Consider the following 14,727-nt stretch of genomic DNA (forward strand, 5'->3'; position numbering starts at 1 on the left):
TATTATGTGATTCCCGATGGTTATATTAGTTTTATTTACGTTGTTCGTATAATTGTTTGGGACACTATTTTATTTTTTAGAGTTGATACCATGTTTTTCAATTTAAGAGTAAGTAATACCTCGTCAATATGGACATCTTCTTAGTGTAGCCATGATGTTTCTTTAAGATTCTCAAGCATGTTTATAGAGAAGAGTACTACATGCATACATCAACTGGATTCTAAAGCCTAGGCGTTTTTTTTTTCAATGTTTCATCTTGAAAATTGACGTGCTCTATTAGTAGTTTTGTACTCATATAATTTCTATTAACGATAACTAAGTCAAAAGATAATATTTGTGTGCACATCTCTATTTAGTAATTACCTTTCAAAACTATAAAATTGGTTGGTCCCAAAATTATGACTATATAGAGGTGTTACTATCTTGAGGAGTTTATTTATTTTCGATATTTTATCGTATGAATTAATTTTTGCTTTATTTTTAAATCGTGTGAAATAATGGCCGAATGGTATTTAATGTGGTAAATCAAATGAAAGTTGTTCGTATTTACTGGACTTGGATAGCTAGCTAGCTAGGGACCTCTCATGAGATAAGAGAGTGGGAGCTGCATGCAATTGCAAGTAGCTTCTGCTGCTGCTGGTAGCCTCTTGAGTGACACAGTTTGCTGCAGCTGATCTCCCATTTTCATTTAACCCCCAAATTGTATGGTCACTTTCCGCTATAAGTGGGGGTGGCGGTGGACCATAACATTTTTAATCTGTCATCAACACCAACAACCCTCTACCCTCTCTCTCTCTCTCTCTCTCTCTCTCTGTGATGAGACTGAGTCACTGAGTTACTGAGAGGCAAGGCCATAAAGGCTAACGGTAGCATAAGAAATGAAGAGAGAGAAAGAGAGAGTGTACCGTGTACGTGACAATGTGTTCTACAAAGGAAAGAAAGAAGCTTTGCTACTGTTATCAGATGGAAAAAAAAGCATCTAGATTCAAAGGAGCTAACTTTAGTAGTCATGGTTTCAAACCACAAGTTGCAACCAATAAAAACCAAGCAAAGCCAATCCTTAATCCTCACGCTACCGACCATAACCAACATACGTGTGTATAGCCATATGCATACACACAAGTATATATGTACATATAACTATATATTAAGATCATGTTTAGGATTTGGGAACACGTCTTAGACACACATTTTTATGAAGTCTCTTCTTAATGTATTTCAACAATCCAAGAATCTATTTTAATGCCTTACCTCAAAAATCAAATCTATCAAAAACCATCCAAATTCAAAATCATATGACCGTTGTATTAAATTTAGTGTTTTTTAGATCTATATTCGTTCATTTTTTTCCCCTACAAATGAATGTCTTAATGAATTTGAATTTGTCTAATTTTTTGTAAAGATGATCTATGAATAATGTACTGAAATATCGTTGAAATACATTACGAAATGCACATAATGAGTTGATCCTGTATGAATTGTTTATTAGACAAATAATACTCTTTTTAAACACTTGACAAATTTTAAGAGTAATGTTATTCATACCATATTTTTGTACCACATTTTCATACCACTATAGGTGACATCTGATGTAGACATCCACATCATTTGAAAAATTTGCAAAACCCAAGGAAATGAAGGAGAAAGACTCCTCGTATACCACAATCATCATTTAATTTAACTAGTTTTTCTTAATTATTATTTTATTAAATAATGAACTAAATTTAAAAATCTAATTAATTCAAATGATGTGGATGTCCACATCAAATGACACCTAAGGTGGTATAAAAATGTGGTACAAAAAACATGGTATGAATAACATTACTCAAATTTTTATTGGAAAAAAATGTTTTTATGACTAAATTTGGTTGCATGAGAGAATCTCTCCTATTTAACGGGTTTTATTTTTATTTTTTATAATGCGAGATAGATATACTCCTGTATTGATTGTTTTGTGACCACATTATTGATCATAAAGCCAATACACTTGTATTGTGGAGCCAATGTGTGAGTGATCCTAATTCTGTCAACTCGCTCTGCCGTCGACCCTAGTAGTGGCCAGGGTCGGTGGCATTCCTTTTTCTTCTTCTTCTTTTGTCTCTCTTCCCTTCTTAAAGTAGTCATTTGTAGAAAGGACTAGAAGGTTGTTTCTTAAGTTGGTGGAAGAGTCTAGAAGAATGGTGATGTTTCCACCAACATGCAAGATTAGTGTAGATAATTCTAACTTAGGAAGTTAGTGGAATTATCTAGATATCTCTAGCATGATGTTTCCATGCTTCTCCAAGGTTCCATCCATGCCTATAAAAGGAGAAGGCATTCACACCATTTGTATCAACCAATCAACCAACAAGAAAGTAGCCAAGTAGGCAACCAAGTGAGTGAGAAGCAAGATTAGTCTTGTGGGAGTGTGAGTGTTCTAGAGTGTGTCTCTAGAAAGTAAGTGAGTGTCATAGCTTCTAAGAGTGTCCTTGAAAGTATGTGTTGTAATATTTTGTGAGTGTAATACAAGTAATTTGTTTACTTGTATTGTCTCCCCAAAACCTCAACACCACCTTCCAATTGCATGTCGTTTTCGGCTTTGTTGCTGGGGGAAGATTTTTTCCAACTGGCTTCTTTCTTCGGTTGGTGCGGTTTCGTTTTGTGTGGTGCTTGGTGGAGGCTGATGGTGCTTTCTTCTTTGAGGCTGTGTTTGGTGTGATCGTTGGCATGGGTTGCTAGCTTGTGGTCGGCGGCAGGTTCTTCAACGGCGGCGAAGGAAGCTCGTCTTTTAGGGTATTTTTTTGCTTTTGTGTGTTTCTGTTTTGGGCTCTTCTCTTGGGTTGGGCTTTCGTTTAGTGTTAGAGGTTCACTTTTTATTTTGTGTTTATTGTGTATTTGGGCCCCTTTTGTTGTACTTGTGCTCTATTGGTAATGAAAATTACCTTCATCCAAAAAACAAAAAAACAAAAAAAAAAAAAAGGAAAAGACAAATTAAACTGCTGAATTCCAAATAGTTACTAAATGATCATAAAACGGTCAATAGGAGAACATATCTCATTTTTTGCTATGGTTGAGCGGATCTCCTTCAGAAACTGGTCCTGTTAATAGGAGAACATTATCCAATCTCGCTTTTGGTATAGTTGGGCAAAATCTCTTTAAGAAACTAGTCCTGTATATGATCATCTTTATCTAGTTATCCACCATCAATCTTCATCGTTATCATCGTCAAAATGTTTGACTACAAGTTGTTTCCAAACAACAACACTTTGCCGCTTTTCTTGCAAGAAGATTGAGATGAATTTTTATGATCTATCTAGCTAAATACAAATTTTCATTTTTGTTTTTCTGAGTCAACTAAATGTGGTCATACAACCATTACGGGTGACTTAGTAGTAAAGGATGAATTCAGGTCTGTATTCATATGATACGTTTTGGGTTTAATTTTTGGCATTGAAAAATCATACGATAGTGTCTTCATAGTTCCCAAAAAAGTAAACTGTCATGGAGAAGCCACCTGCCGGTTCCTTCAAGAGTGAAAAAAGCTTAAATGTGGGCACATGAAAGGGGTTGTTGGTGACATGCATGCAAAAGGTTTCAGGAGTTGCATGCATAATTAATTAAAATCAAACAGTGGGCTTGCCTTGCCCTCAAGTTGGAAAGATGGTCATATTAATCTTGCAAGCCACTTTTGTATATCATGCATGATTCTTGCTGAATACCAGAAAAGAAAGAGAAGATCGTAGTCTAAATCTTACAACCATCAATGTAGTTCGACATCCTGAACTCTTAAGTTCTTGTAATTTCAATATTTCAAAAAATTCCATTTTATTTCTGAAACATTTCGGAAAGCCCCCCAAACTTGTTTCACAGTCAATCTAAAGTCTTAGATTTCCATTTTCAGGAGAAACGTTATAAATCATTTAAAAGCAGTTTTATGATATAAGAATTTTTCATTGAATTTTTAAGCTTGAAAAACCGAAAGAAAGAAAAAAAAAAAAAAAAAAACCAGTGGATCTCTGAATTTAATTAGCCAGAGCAGAGTTTCGTCGATCTGCTTCATAATGTCGTCCTAAAATTTTAAGAAGCTTACATTCCTCAAAAATAGGTTTTGTGATGGTTTTTGACAAAATCGATTAAAAATCGTCAGCAATAGCTCCACAATTATTGTAAAAAATGAGAATGTTGAGTTTTCTCCAAGAATATTTTATCGACAAAATAGAGAAACGTTATAAGCCCTTTAAAAAATGCGATAAGTGTGACATTGCTGTTGTAACAATACCAGGCCAACGCCAATAAAAGATGAGACACTTCTCACTTGGTGGCCCAACTAATGTATTCAAAAGTAGCATAAACTTTACATGAATTTTCTCTAAAGGACTCTAACTAACAACATGAATTCACTGAAGCCATGGCAGCTCAATCTTCAAAGCCTCCGAACCAGTCGCTTATAGTTCTTGAAAGGACTCTAACGTCATTTAGCGAAAGTGTCTTAAGACTCTGAGCAATAGCATCTGCTGGAGTGTAAACGTAACCTGCTTGCCACTTAGGTTCCTGATCAGGCCATAAAAATGGAAAGAGAAGAGATTACGACGCATGATGACCATAAACCAAAAGCTTCTAAGACAAACAAGCAGAAATAAGATGCATAGTTCTTAACTTCTTATGATATGCATAGTTCTTAACTTCTTATGATAATGCAAATTGTGCAATGCTGGAAGCCTGAGATGACTGTTTCCTAATAGCTCACAGCGATATGGACATGAAGACTCCATAAGGGGTTCAAGTTAGGATATGAATGAAGATACAAGTCAAATGTTATTTCTTGATCTGTTTCCCGGGCTCTTTGGCTTGTTTTGGTGTGACTAGCAATTCGATTATCACAATTGATTCCACTTTAACATGACAGATTTGGGGAAGAAAAGGTCTAGTGTTGATTGCCAGCATACTAGCACAAACAAGGTAAAGAACTTTAGTTAAAAGCATAAGAAGTTGCATATTTAGTGCGGAAATCTGAACCAACTTGAGTAATTAATCAACTTGACAGTTCTTACTAAAGATTATTTAATTGATCTTGATCAATTTGTGTCACAAAACTAAAATAGGTTCAAAAGAGTGCACCAGCATAAGTGATTTGTTAAAAGGTCCGAAAGGTTGTTTAAATTAGCTTTCAACTTTGTAAACGAATGACCTCTAAACTTCCAGCCTAATGCAAAATTGTGGATTCCATCAAATATGGAAACAATTTTTTATGGAATCATGTACAGAAGCAAAAGCATTAAAACTTTAAAACGAAATAAAGCTTAGAATTAAGTTCACCTGTACGCATGGAGTAATATGGTTTCCACTTATTTCGACCTTTTCTAGTGTTCCGCCAATAGATTCCACGCGAGGCTTTAACGTCTCTTCAAGAGTATCTGTCTCATCAATTGCGTCGAAATTGAACTTCACCTAAAAATGCAAATAATAGTTAAGCCAGAGAACGGATAATTTTCATTCATTGCATGACTTCAGAATAGTGAGACATCATGTGTACCAGTAGCGTGTGTTTGACATTGTACGAGCTCTTACAAAAATCACGGTTTTCAGAGGGTGTTGGCTTAAACTCTGATATCCCTTGTGCTACCTGACAGAAAGATTATGATTTTTTCTTCTTCTAATTAATGAGACTAAATAAGCAGAAATAGTCTCCAATATTAACTGTTGAAGAATAAAGGGAACGATTTCTGCCAATCCAACAAGATACCTCATTTAGCACTGAGGGCAATTGATCAACAAATTTAGTCACCGAACTTAGAGTTTCCTGGTTGTCTGGTAGCATTGCTCCAGCTGCATCAATCAGTGCCTTCCATGCATCTCCTATATATAGGAAGTGGTGAAAAGTGGGAACGCTGGAAAGTTTCAGTACACCACCCTTGATATGGTATACGAGTAGTTCAGTTCAAAGGCATTCAAAGGATGCAATGCGGAGGCAGTTAGGAAAACATGATGATCTATGGCTTGCCACAGGGTAGCCATGCATCGCAGAATAATTACGAGTTTGAATTTACAAGAATGAACCAATACAGAAAAACATAAAGTATCAACACTTTTTCTCTCTGACTTGCATTGAAAGTATGTTAATAGTTCTGAAAGTATATCATCATTCAGGCTCGTGTAGGGTACTATGACTAGCTAACAAAGGGAAAGGAAAGCGAAATCCGATAAGTAAGCAAAAATGCAATTCATACAGAAAACTAGAGAAAAGAATAAACAGAATCATAGAAAAAAAATACAATGAAAGCAAGTCAGAACACTACCTGAGGCAGTCCTTGCCACTGAAGAAACTGGAGATGCTTCTATAATAGGCACCATTTGATTAACTAAAGGACCTAACTGCACAATCAAATCATACACTTTTACAACAATATTTCCTAAACGTTAATGTACTCTATGAAGCAGGGCATACAGATCGATTACCTGCTCAAAGTAAGGCACGGCCTCTGTTGCCGGTCTATTGTTGTATGCTATTATAGCATTGGCCTTAGCAAAGCACACAAATATTGCTTGTCAAAGCAAATGAATTTCTCAAATCACTTAAAACGAAAGAGTACTTTCCAAAACAAACCACACCTTAGGGATTTTATCAGAGAAATAGCTCCCGGCAAGTACTTGAAGAAGGGCACCATTGCTAGAAAAAATATTCAAAACACAGAAATTTCAGTCACATTGCTGCCAGGATACATTGATAATGAACTTAGAAACCACTCAACTAACGATCCGTTTGAGATTCATTCAGTAGAGAACAATTATTTTCATAAGTGCTTTCGCTTGTTATAAACATGTTAAAATCTTTATCAAGAATCCAAGTTCTACCTAGAAAGACTTGGAAGTGCTGTGTGCACCTAGCAAGCGCTTTTTAGAAAGCGCTTTTATCCCTTCTGAAAAGGCTCTAAATTTTACCTATGGCCAACCGAAAACACGGGCAGTTGAGCAAGTTGGGCAGCTGATAGATTGGAATTGGGCAATCCAGAAGCTGAGATGTTGTCCAAGCAGCCATTGAACCTCTCATACACTTGCCGGGCAGCTTGGACATGATCAAACGTCACATTATACGGCACTGATATAACCAGAAACCCATCCTTTGCCAATAGCTCAGTTAAGTAGCTGCGACATATAATTCACATGAACTTGAAGGACCCAAAATTAAATGAAGAAAATTACAAAACCCAAAAAGCAAAAAATGAAAAGCTTCGGGGACCTGTAAGTAAGTTCCGGAACAGCTCCGATGAAGGCGCCACCCAAGAACTTGATGATGGCGCGTGGCTTCTTGCCGGCGGGCGGAGGAATCACCAGACAGGAATCGGTCCAAGTGTAGGTTAATCTGCTAGTGCTGGAACTGGAACCGGCGTATCCGTTGACGGCCAGCTTCTTGGCGGAGGCCGAGGCTGAGCCGCCTGCGACCACTGCTCTGCTGCTTCTGCTAGTCCCGCGAAAACCCAAGAAGGAACCATAGCCGTTGATTTGGGTATGGGCGTGATGTGGGATGTGATCGTACAGGCATCCAAATTTGGCGGCAAAGCCGGCGGAGGAGGAGAAACAGGCGGCGATTTCCATGTCCAAAGCCCCAATGGGTCTTGCTGCTATTTATTTACATACTAATACACTGTTAGAATATATATTTTGTGAAGTAAATCTTCATTTTTCTGTTCAAAGGTCGCGCCACGATTACAGAAAAAGCTTTGGGCTTTTGCCTCTAATTGGCTTTTTCCTCCGACCACAATATTTAATTTAAATTATTTATATTGTGATGCAATCACGTTGTTTAGTGTCTACTGTACTTTAACCACGAAAGTAATGCGACTGCGAATCTTGTTATAGTAATATTCACGCTATTCCTTGTCACTGCTTAAACTTTATCATGATTGTATAATCCTAAATATAATTTTGAATAAATGTAATATATCTTAAATATGACTGCTAGTAGATTCTCCTTTTACAGAAATTTATTACTTTTAATTGAAGCGTTCAAATTAAGGTACATTAATATTTTATGTATTTATTTTCTTTATGTAATCTTTACTAATTAATGAAATCATCTATGTCAACTAAAAGATGGTGAAAAGGCAAATTAGTCTTCTATCACACAAAAAATTGATGGGCAATAATATAATTTCAAAGGTTCAAGTTTTATTATTTTTTATTGAAGTATCACCTACAGGTGATGTTAAAATACCTCCAATATTAAAAAAAAAACCAAAAAAAAAACCTCTCTCTCCCGTTCTCTCTCTCCCTCTCTCCTTCTCATTTTCTAAAAAAATGTGTTCATACACATAAAGTGTGTAGGTAAATGCTAGTAATAATTAAATTAATAGTGACATTTGGTTGGTGGCAACCGTGGCATCGAATGACCAAGTGCCGAGCCAAGAAAAAAAAAGTTTTAAAATAAATACAAATTACCAAATAATAAACAAACGCTTGTTTTTTATAAATGGTGGGCTCAATGAAGGCATTGGAATTGGAGTTGGAGTTGGAGTTGGCCTCGACAGAATATGGCAGCACACAGCACACTACCATTCACTTTACTTGAAATTATTGACTTGGAATAATCATACAAGCTGGATGGAAGAGAGGCAACGCCACAAACCATCCTGCATTTGTTCTTCATCATTTCTTTTTCCACTGTCAACAGATTGTGGATAGGGGTGGGTGCGGTTTGGTTTGGTGCGGTTTTGAGTGAAACCAAAACCAAAACCGCAAGTTTTTACGGTTTGGTTTGGTGCGGTTTTGAGGCTAAAACCGAAATGAAATCAAACCATTTGGTTCAGTTTGATTTGGTTTCAAACGGTTTCGGTTTGGTTTCATTGTTTGAAAAAACTATTATGGTTACCTAATTGATGACAACAAAATTCACATCCACAAGGACCACAACAAAATAATTCAACTTGAGGCAACTAAGAGCACATCAAATCTCCAATGACAGTACCGCAAACCCAAGCATAAAAAAGATTCTAATAAGTAATAACTCTGGTTTTGGTAGAACCTACCAATCAAAACTATGTGAATTTTTTTTAATAACAAAAGGTGGTAGATGTGTTTTAGTAAAGTTGCAAACACACAGAAAGTGTAACATAAAGAAAATCCATACTAAATGTATTTGAGAAAGATGAATAAACTTGAGAAACTTGAGAAAGAGAACACAAAGTCTTAGTCCACGGACTACGGGACTAGAAGAAAGAAAATAAAAGGTTATGTTATGTGGCCATGTTATGATGTGGTTGAGTCCATACTAAATGTATGGACTCAATGAAAATAACTAATTAAAATTTAACATTTAATAAAGGTACGTGGTTTCGGTTTCGGAGGGCCGAAACCGAAACCAAACCGTTTTTCCCCTATTTGATTCGGTTTCAAACCGAAACCGTTTTGAAACCACAAAACCAAACCATTCGGTTTGGTTTGATTTGGTTCGTGTTTCGGTTGCAGTTTTCAGTTTCAAGTGCCCACCCCTAATTGCGGACGCTGAAAAAATGGCTGACGGGATCATTTCCATGCTACCGGATCTGCTGCCTTCAACAGTTTACGGGTACATTGACAAAGAGGTGAAACTAGTTTTGGACGCCAAGAAAGATGTTGAAGAATATACTGGCAATCTCAGAGCTATTCAAGCCGTTCTCGAAAATGCGGAGCAAAGGCAAGTGAAGGAGGCCAGCGTAAGGATCTGGTTGGATCAGCTCAAAGACATATCATTCCAGATGGTGGACGTGCTCGACGAGTGGAACACTGACATGCTGAGACAACAAGTTGAGAAGCAAGAACTAGAAGGTGAAAATGCTCTTGTTTCTCTGACGTTGACTGAGTGTAAAGTTGGGATCGATAAACCATCAAGGAAACTTAACGCGCATTCATCTGACTGATTGATGAGGTTCTTACGTCATTATTCATCAGCAAGTGTAAGTACTCCTATGTTTTCAAGATCGATTTCACATTTTCATGGTGCGGGATTTGCTTATCTTAGTAGTTTTTTTTTTCGCAGAATAGAACATACAGGAGATAGACTGGGTGGATGGAGTCAAATCAAGCTTTTCCATTGAATTCACCTTGCGGTTTCATCAAGCCACCCAAAGTTTCTCAAGAGGTTGGCATTAACCTACATAATTTAGTTGCTAATTTCTGTGAAAATTTAATTCAGAGACAATGTCTTAGAGAGGTTGCTGAATTGGGAATCTGTGTATGGTTTCAGAGATCCTGTCGGAAGTTAAAAGCATGATGTTCAATGTCCCTCTCCTGAATTTTCAACTGAAATTTTGATCTTCTTCACCGATGCCATGAGAAGGCAGTGGAAAGTGATTCCTTCAAGCATTCCTCCCGCTGACTCCTCATTGCTTGGACTTGCGCTCGATGACACTAGATCCTTCATGGCCATTTTTCAACTGGTCAAGTATTAATCGTGTGAGCAGAGAAGCTAATGGCGTTGCTTGCATGGAATGGATTGACGCTCACACTAGACCTGTTTTGGTTTGAGAAGCCATCACACAGGATCATAGATCTCCTTGTAGAGGGTAGTCATACAATGTAATTTTGATGCGTGGCGCTCTTTTCTCCTTTGAAATCCCCGGCAACTTTTTTACCCAGGCCCCTTCCAGCACCTTATTCTATCTTGTACGTATTCTTCCAAAATGTTAATGAATACCGTCCCTCTTCACATGCACAATGTCTGAGACGTATCGTTGGTTAGAATTCGTCCTATAAGTCGTGGCCAACCTATCAGATACGGTACAGCTCCATGAAATCTAGTTCATTTACTCCAATCTGTCCGGCAATCATCTGATATTTTCTACATATGGTAACTCAAAATTCACAAAAGCCAGTATTTCAGTTGAAATATAATATCCAACTCTTCAGTTCCAAGTAAAGAAACTAGATAAATAACTCCCAATCCTCGCTGACGCACTTAAAACACTTCAGTTGTCTTACTCAGAACGCGTTTTTAGCTTCTAGAATAGAAGCACTACAAACAGGCTGGTATCCACTTATTCTGGTTACACCAAACTTAAGAAAGCAAATGCAATGTGTCTCATTATAAGAAAAAGCAACCAAATTTGCTCTATTATTTGTCTGAATTACAACATACATTACCAGAGAAACAGAGCACACACTCACGGCCATGCTTAATGTGATGGAATGAATAAGAATTATGGACGAAACTGTAAATTTGACAAACTGTTGAACCAAATATCATCCTTTAAACATTAAACATATATGTATTCACCACCTTGAATCGCATTCGAAGCCCCTTTTCTGTCTTCTTCGGCCTCCTCCTCCCTCTGCTTCCAGCTCTCGTATGCATGATCATCCGTCTGCGACTCATGCCGGCATATCGGACAAAAATTGTGCTCATCCTGCTACGCTCAAACAACTCAAAAACCCCAGCCGGTCAGTCCCTCGGAAATCGAATTGAACGCAAGTTACGCAACCAATGAGATACATAAACAATATAACAAATGTTCAAAAATTTGAATACAATGCAAGGAGGGTGAAAAGTGTGCTTGCAGGGTAACTCCTGCATTTTTTTCATTCACAAACAAGTTTTCCTTACAAATGAAGTAATCGGCGTCCTCTCCGAGCCATTTCAACCCTTCCTCCGTGATCGTTATCACCGGAAGATTCGCCACCACCAGTTTGCTCGCTGGCAGAACCCTCGGAGCCGCCCTCACGTCATCCAAAACCCTCTGTTTGGACCTAAATTAAGCAGTTGGGCCTAGCCAAGGCCCAATTTCTCACTTAATTCATGTTTTGTTGTTGGGTATTTATCTTTAACAGAAATAAACAGTGAACGGCCCAAAAGTTTGAAAGTACTTTTGACGTGGCAAGAATGGGCGGCGAAGATGCTCTCTTCCACACTGAAAGTGGCTTACTCAGCGAATTTTGCAAAGGAAGAGTGATTTTCCATGGCAAATCTGTAATTTCGAGAGGATTAAAGCTCAAGTATCCAATTGGGAGCTCGTTCTCTAACAAACATCACATCAATAACTTGGATGAAAGGAAATGAACCGAGTTAGGCTTAATTATGAAGTAAAAAAGCTTTTATAAAAGGCAGCAAAAGAATTAGAGAAAATGTGTAAATGACACTCAACTCAAAAAAAAAGAAAAAAAAAAGACTTCCAAGGCTATCTCCAACTAAAGAAGGGTCAAAGGGCTATGTTTAACCCTATAGCCCTGCAAAAAATTATATTTTAATGAATATTATCAGGCTATATTTTATACTATCTTCAACCGAATGAGTCAAATGGTCATAAGCCAAACATAGCCATTTGACAAAAAATCATCTCCAACCGAGGAGGCCAAAGGACCATAGGCCAAACATAATTTGAATTTATATAGTTGATTAAATTAAACTACTATATTAAAATAAGATTTTCGGACATATTGGAAGATTATTGAAAGAGGTGGCTATTTGAACATTATTGTAGAAATTAAAGCAAGGATTATTGGAAGAAAATAGAATGTGAAGAATTGAAATAAAATGAGATAGGATAGTATGAAATGGTGAAAAGTATGTGAGATTGGCTCATCGAGCTGGTTGGAAATGGCCAGCCCGTTAGCCTGATTTGGTTGTTTTGGCCCGGTGGGACCCACAAGCCATTTGGCCTAGTCCTCGGTTGGAGACGGTTTTCGTGTCATGTTGAGCTATATATTTTTAGCCCTATGATTATTTGACCGGATCGGTTAGAGATGGCCTAAAAGTTCAGCAACCTACTTTTCAATTATTCCCTTTGTACTTGGTACATTCCCTTTGTATTTATAGGCCTCCTACTTTCCTTTATAGTATCGATTTCATGTATTAAAATATTTCACTAGTACATTGTCCGCAATTGCAAGGACTTGCCCCACATGCATTGTAATTTGCCCAAATAGGTTGAAGCTTTACACGATTGCTGAGAGATTTTTTAGTGTGACCGGTACATGGGATGGTATACCACGTGTCACTATACAAACGGTCGGATATATGTGCTAAAAAGTTAATAACTTAAAAAATAAAATTTCCCACCACTCCTATTAAAACACGTGATGTACAACTTATATTCCCGTCACAACTAAAAATTTCTCCCGATTGCTTATGTATATAATCTACTTGATGTTATGGCTTTTAATGCTATTTATGATCCTTTTGCCAACACTTCGCAAGCATTTGAAAACACTTTCTCTTCGGTTCTTGCTTTTACTTCATTTATTTTGCTCTTAGTCTTTACTTTGTTTTTCCATCAAGGATTTGCCGGCTGGCTCAAACCATCTTTTGATTAGTTTGTGATCATTGTTCTTGGTATTAACATAAGAAATATAAAGTCTTTGTCTTCAAGGCATATAAAAGAACTTTATATGAATTTAACCCTTTCAAAATAACAATCCTTTGAGAAGAAGACCAGTTCCTTGCGGTACAACACCTAAAAGTAAACAGTCCATTGATCTTGATCGACAGTGGGACGCCTGAAACATTTTTACAAGAGAGCCTAAGAGCTTACGCAAGACTTGACTAAGGCACCTTTAAATTAACAAGAATTTCTCACTCACTTTCAGGGGTGGTTGTGTGTAGATCATTCATCTAACACCCCTAGCAGCAAGCCGCTGTCAAGAGACGCCAACAATCCAATAATATCCTCAAAATCTAGTAGGCATAGTGGAACATTATATTTGGCTTGAATGAATATTTTCATTGACTTGTATACATATATACATCTCAGATTCCTTGTACAATGGGAAAACCAAAATTCTAGGGATTAATATAAATACCAAAAAAAAAAAAAAAAAAAAGTGTTGTTATTCCTACCTTAGTGTCTCATATCCTCATCCATGCTTTAATTATTTTTTAATTACAAATTTGCCTGTTTATAAAATGACCGATAAGGACTTTAAATAATATAAAATAACGATCTTGATATCAAACAATCATGTATTTTTCTTATCTTAGATGAAGCAGATGAAATTCTATAACGATTATGTCCTTAATCTTAGTTTTATATATAATTTGTTTATATTCTTTTTTTTTAAGAGATAAGTTTATAATTTTAGATATATATTAGAGGTTATTTTAAGAATAATAGTGGGTGGAGAAATAACATTTCAACTTTTGAACTTTTTATGGTGGGAAAAATTATAATGTGTGACAAAATAGTACATTATGGTGGGTTTAGCAGCTCTCATACAAAAGCAATCATATATAAGTTTCCTATCTAATCACCCGTGACTTCTAACACCCCCTAAAGTTGGAGAGCGAATGTCAAGAACTCCCAACTTGTGTAACATCACCGAGAACGTTTGTTTGCCTAATGGTTTCGTAAAAACATCGGCTAACCTCAGAAGAACTCCCATGTCATGGAGTTTTTGTACCATCAACTATCTTGTCCATGATGAAATGATAATACATCTCAATGTGCCAAGTTCTCTTATGAAAAACTGGATTCATCCGTATATGTAAAGTTGCTTGATTATCATAATATAAAAGAGATGCTCCATAATGCGGCAGTTGTAAACCTTCCAACATAAAATGTAGCCAAGTACACAACAAGAACTGCCATAGCTCTATACGGTTGAAGACAAAAAACTGTTATCTATCTTTTCATTCACCAATAAATTAATGAATTGCCCAAGAACACGCAATACCTAATAGTTGAATGACGAGTCCTTGGACAACCAACCCAATCAGAATCACAATAAGCAACTAGATTTAATTTGTTGTCTGATGGAAAGAACAAACCTTAGCAGGAGTAGATT

The 14,727-nt window shown here is 36.8% G+C and overlaps 1 protein-coding gene and 1 long non-coding RNA gene across 2 annotated transcripts; both read right to left on the reverse strand.

Moving 5' to 3' along the window:
- Positions 1-4,195: 4,195 nt before the first annotated feature.
- Positions 4,196-7,692, reverse strand: LOC126631757 (uncharacterized). The gene is made up of 9 exons (XM_050301896.1): positions 7,217-7,692; positions 6,919-7,122; positions 6,589-6,646; positions 6,436-6,498; positions 6,276-6,351; positions 5,723-5,835; positions 5,513-5,602; positions 5,296-5,427; positions 4,196-4,530 (listed from the first exon to the last, which is right to left on the reverse strand). The coding sequence occupies exons 1-9, from the start codon at positions 7,570-7,572 to the stop codon at positions 4,396-4,398; spliced, it is 1,227 nt and encodes a 408-aa protein (XP_050157853.1). The 5' UTR covers positions 7,573-7,692; the 3' UTR covers positions 4,196-4,395.
- A 3,316-nt stretch (positions 7,693-11,008) lies between these two features.
- LOC126631769 (uncharacterized) lies at positions 11,009-11,639 on the reverse strand. The gene is made up of 2 exons (XR_007626452.1): positions 11,555-11,639; positions 11,009-11,360 (listed from the first exon to the last, which is right to left on the reverse strand). It is a non-coding gene; the product is annotated as an uncharacterized LOC126631769 (long non-coding RNA).
- Between the last annotated feature and the right edge of the window lie 3,088 nt (positions 11,640-14,727).

This window comes from Malus sylvestris, chromosome 8 (genome assembly GCF_916048215.2).
Source record: "Malus sylvestris chromosome 8, drMalSylv7.2, whole genome shotgun sequence".
Taxonomy (NCBI): domain Eukaryota; kingdom Viridiplantae; phylum Streptophyta; class Magnoliopsida; order Rosales; family Rosaceae; genus Malus; species Malus sylvestris.

Bases quoted from the DNA above. Each gene is read 5' to 3' on its own strand.
- LOC126631757 (XM_050301896.1), bottom strand. From the start codon at position 7,572: ATGGAAATCGCCGCCTGTTTCTCCTCCTCCGCCGGCTTTGCCGCCAAA. The intron at 6,499-6,588 runs GTGTGGTTTGTT...TGCTTTGCTAAG, and splicing joins TCTCTGATAAAATCCCTAAG to GCCAATGCTATAATAGCATA. The intron at 4,531-5,295 runs GTGAACTTAATT...TGGCCTGATCAG, and splicing joins ATATTACTCCATGCGTACAG to GAACCTAAGTGGCAAGCAGG.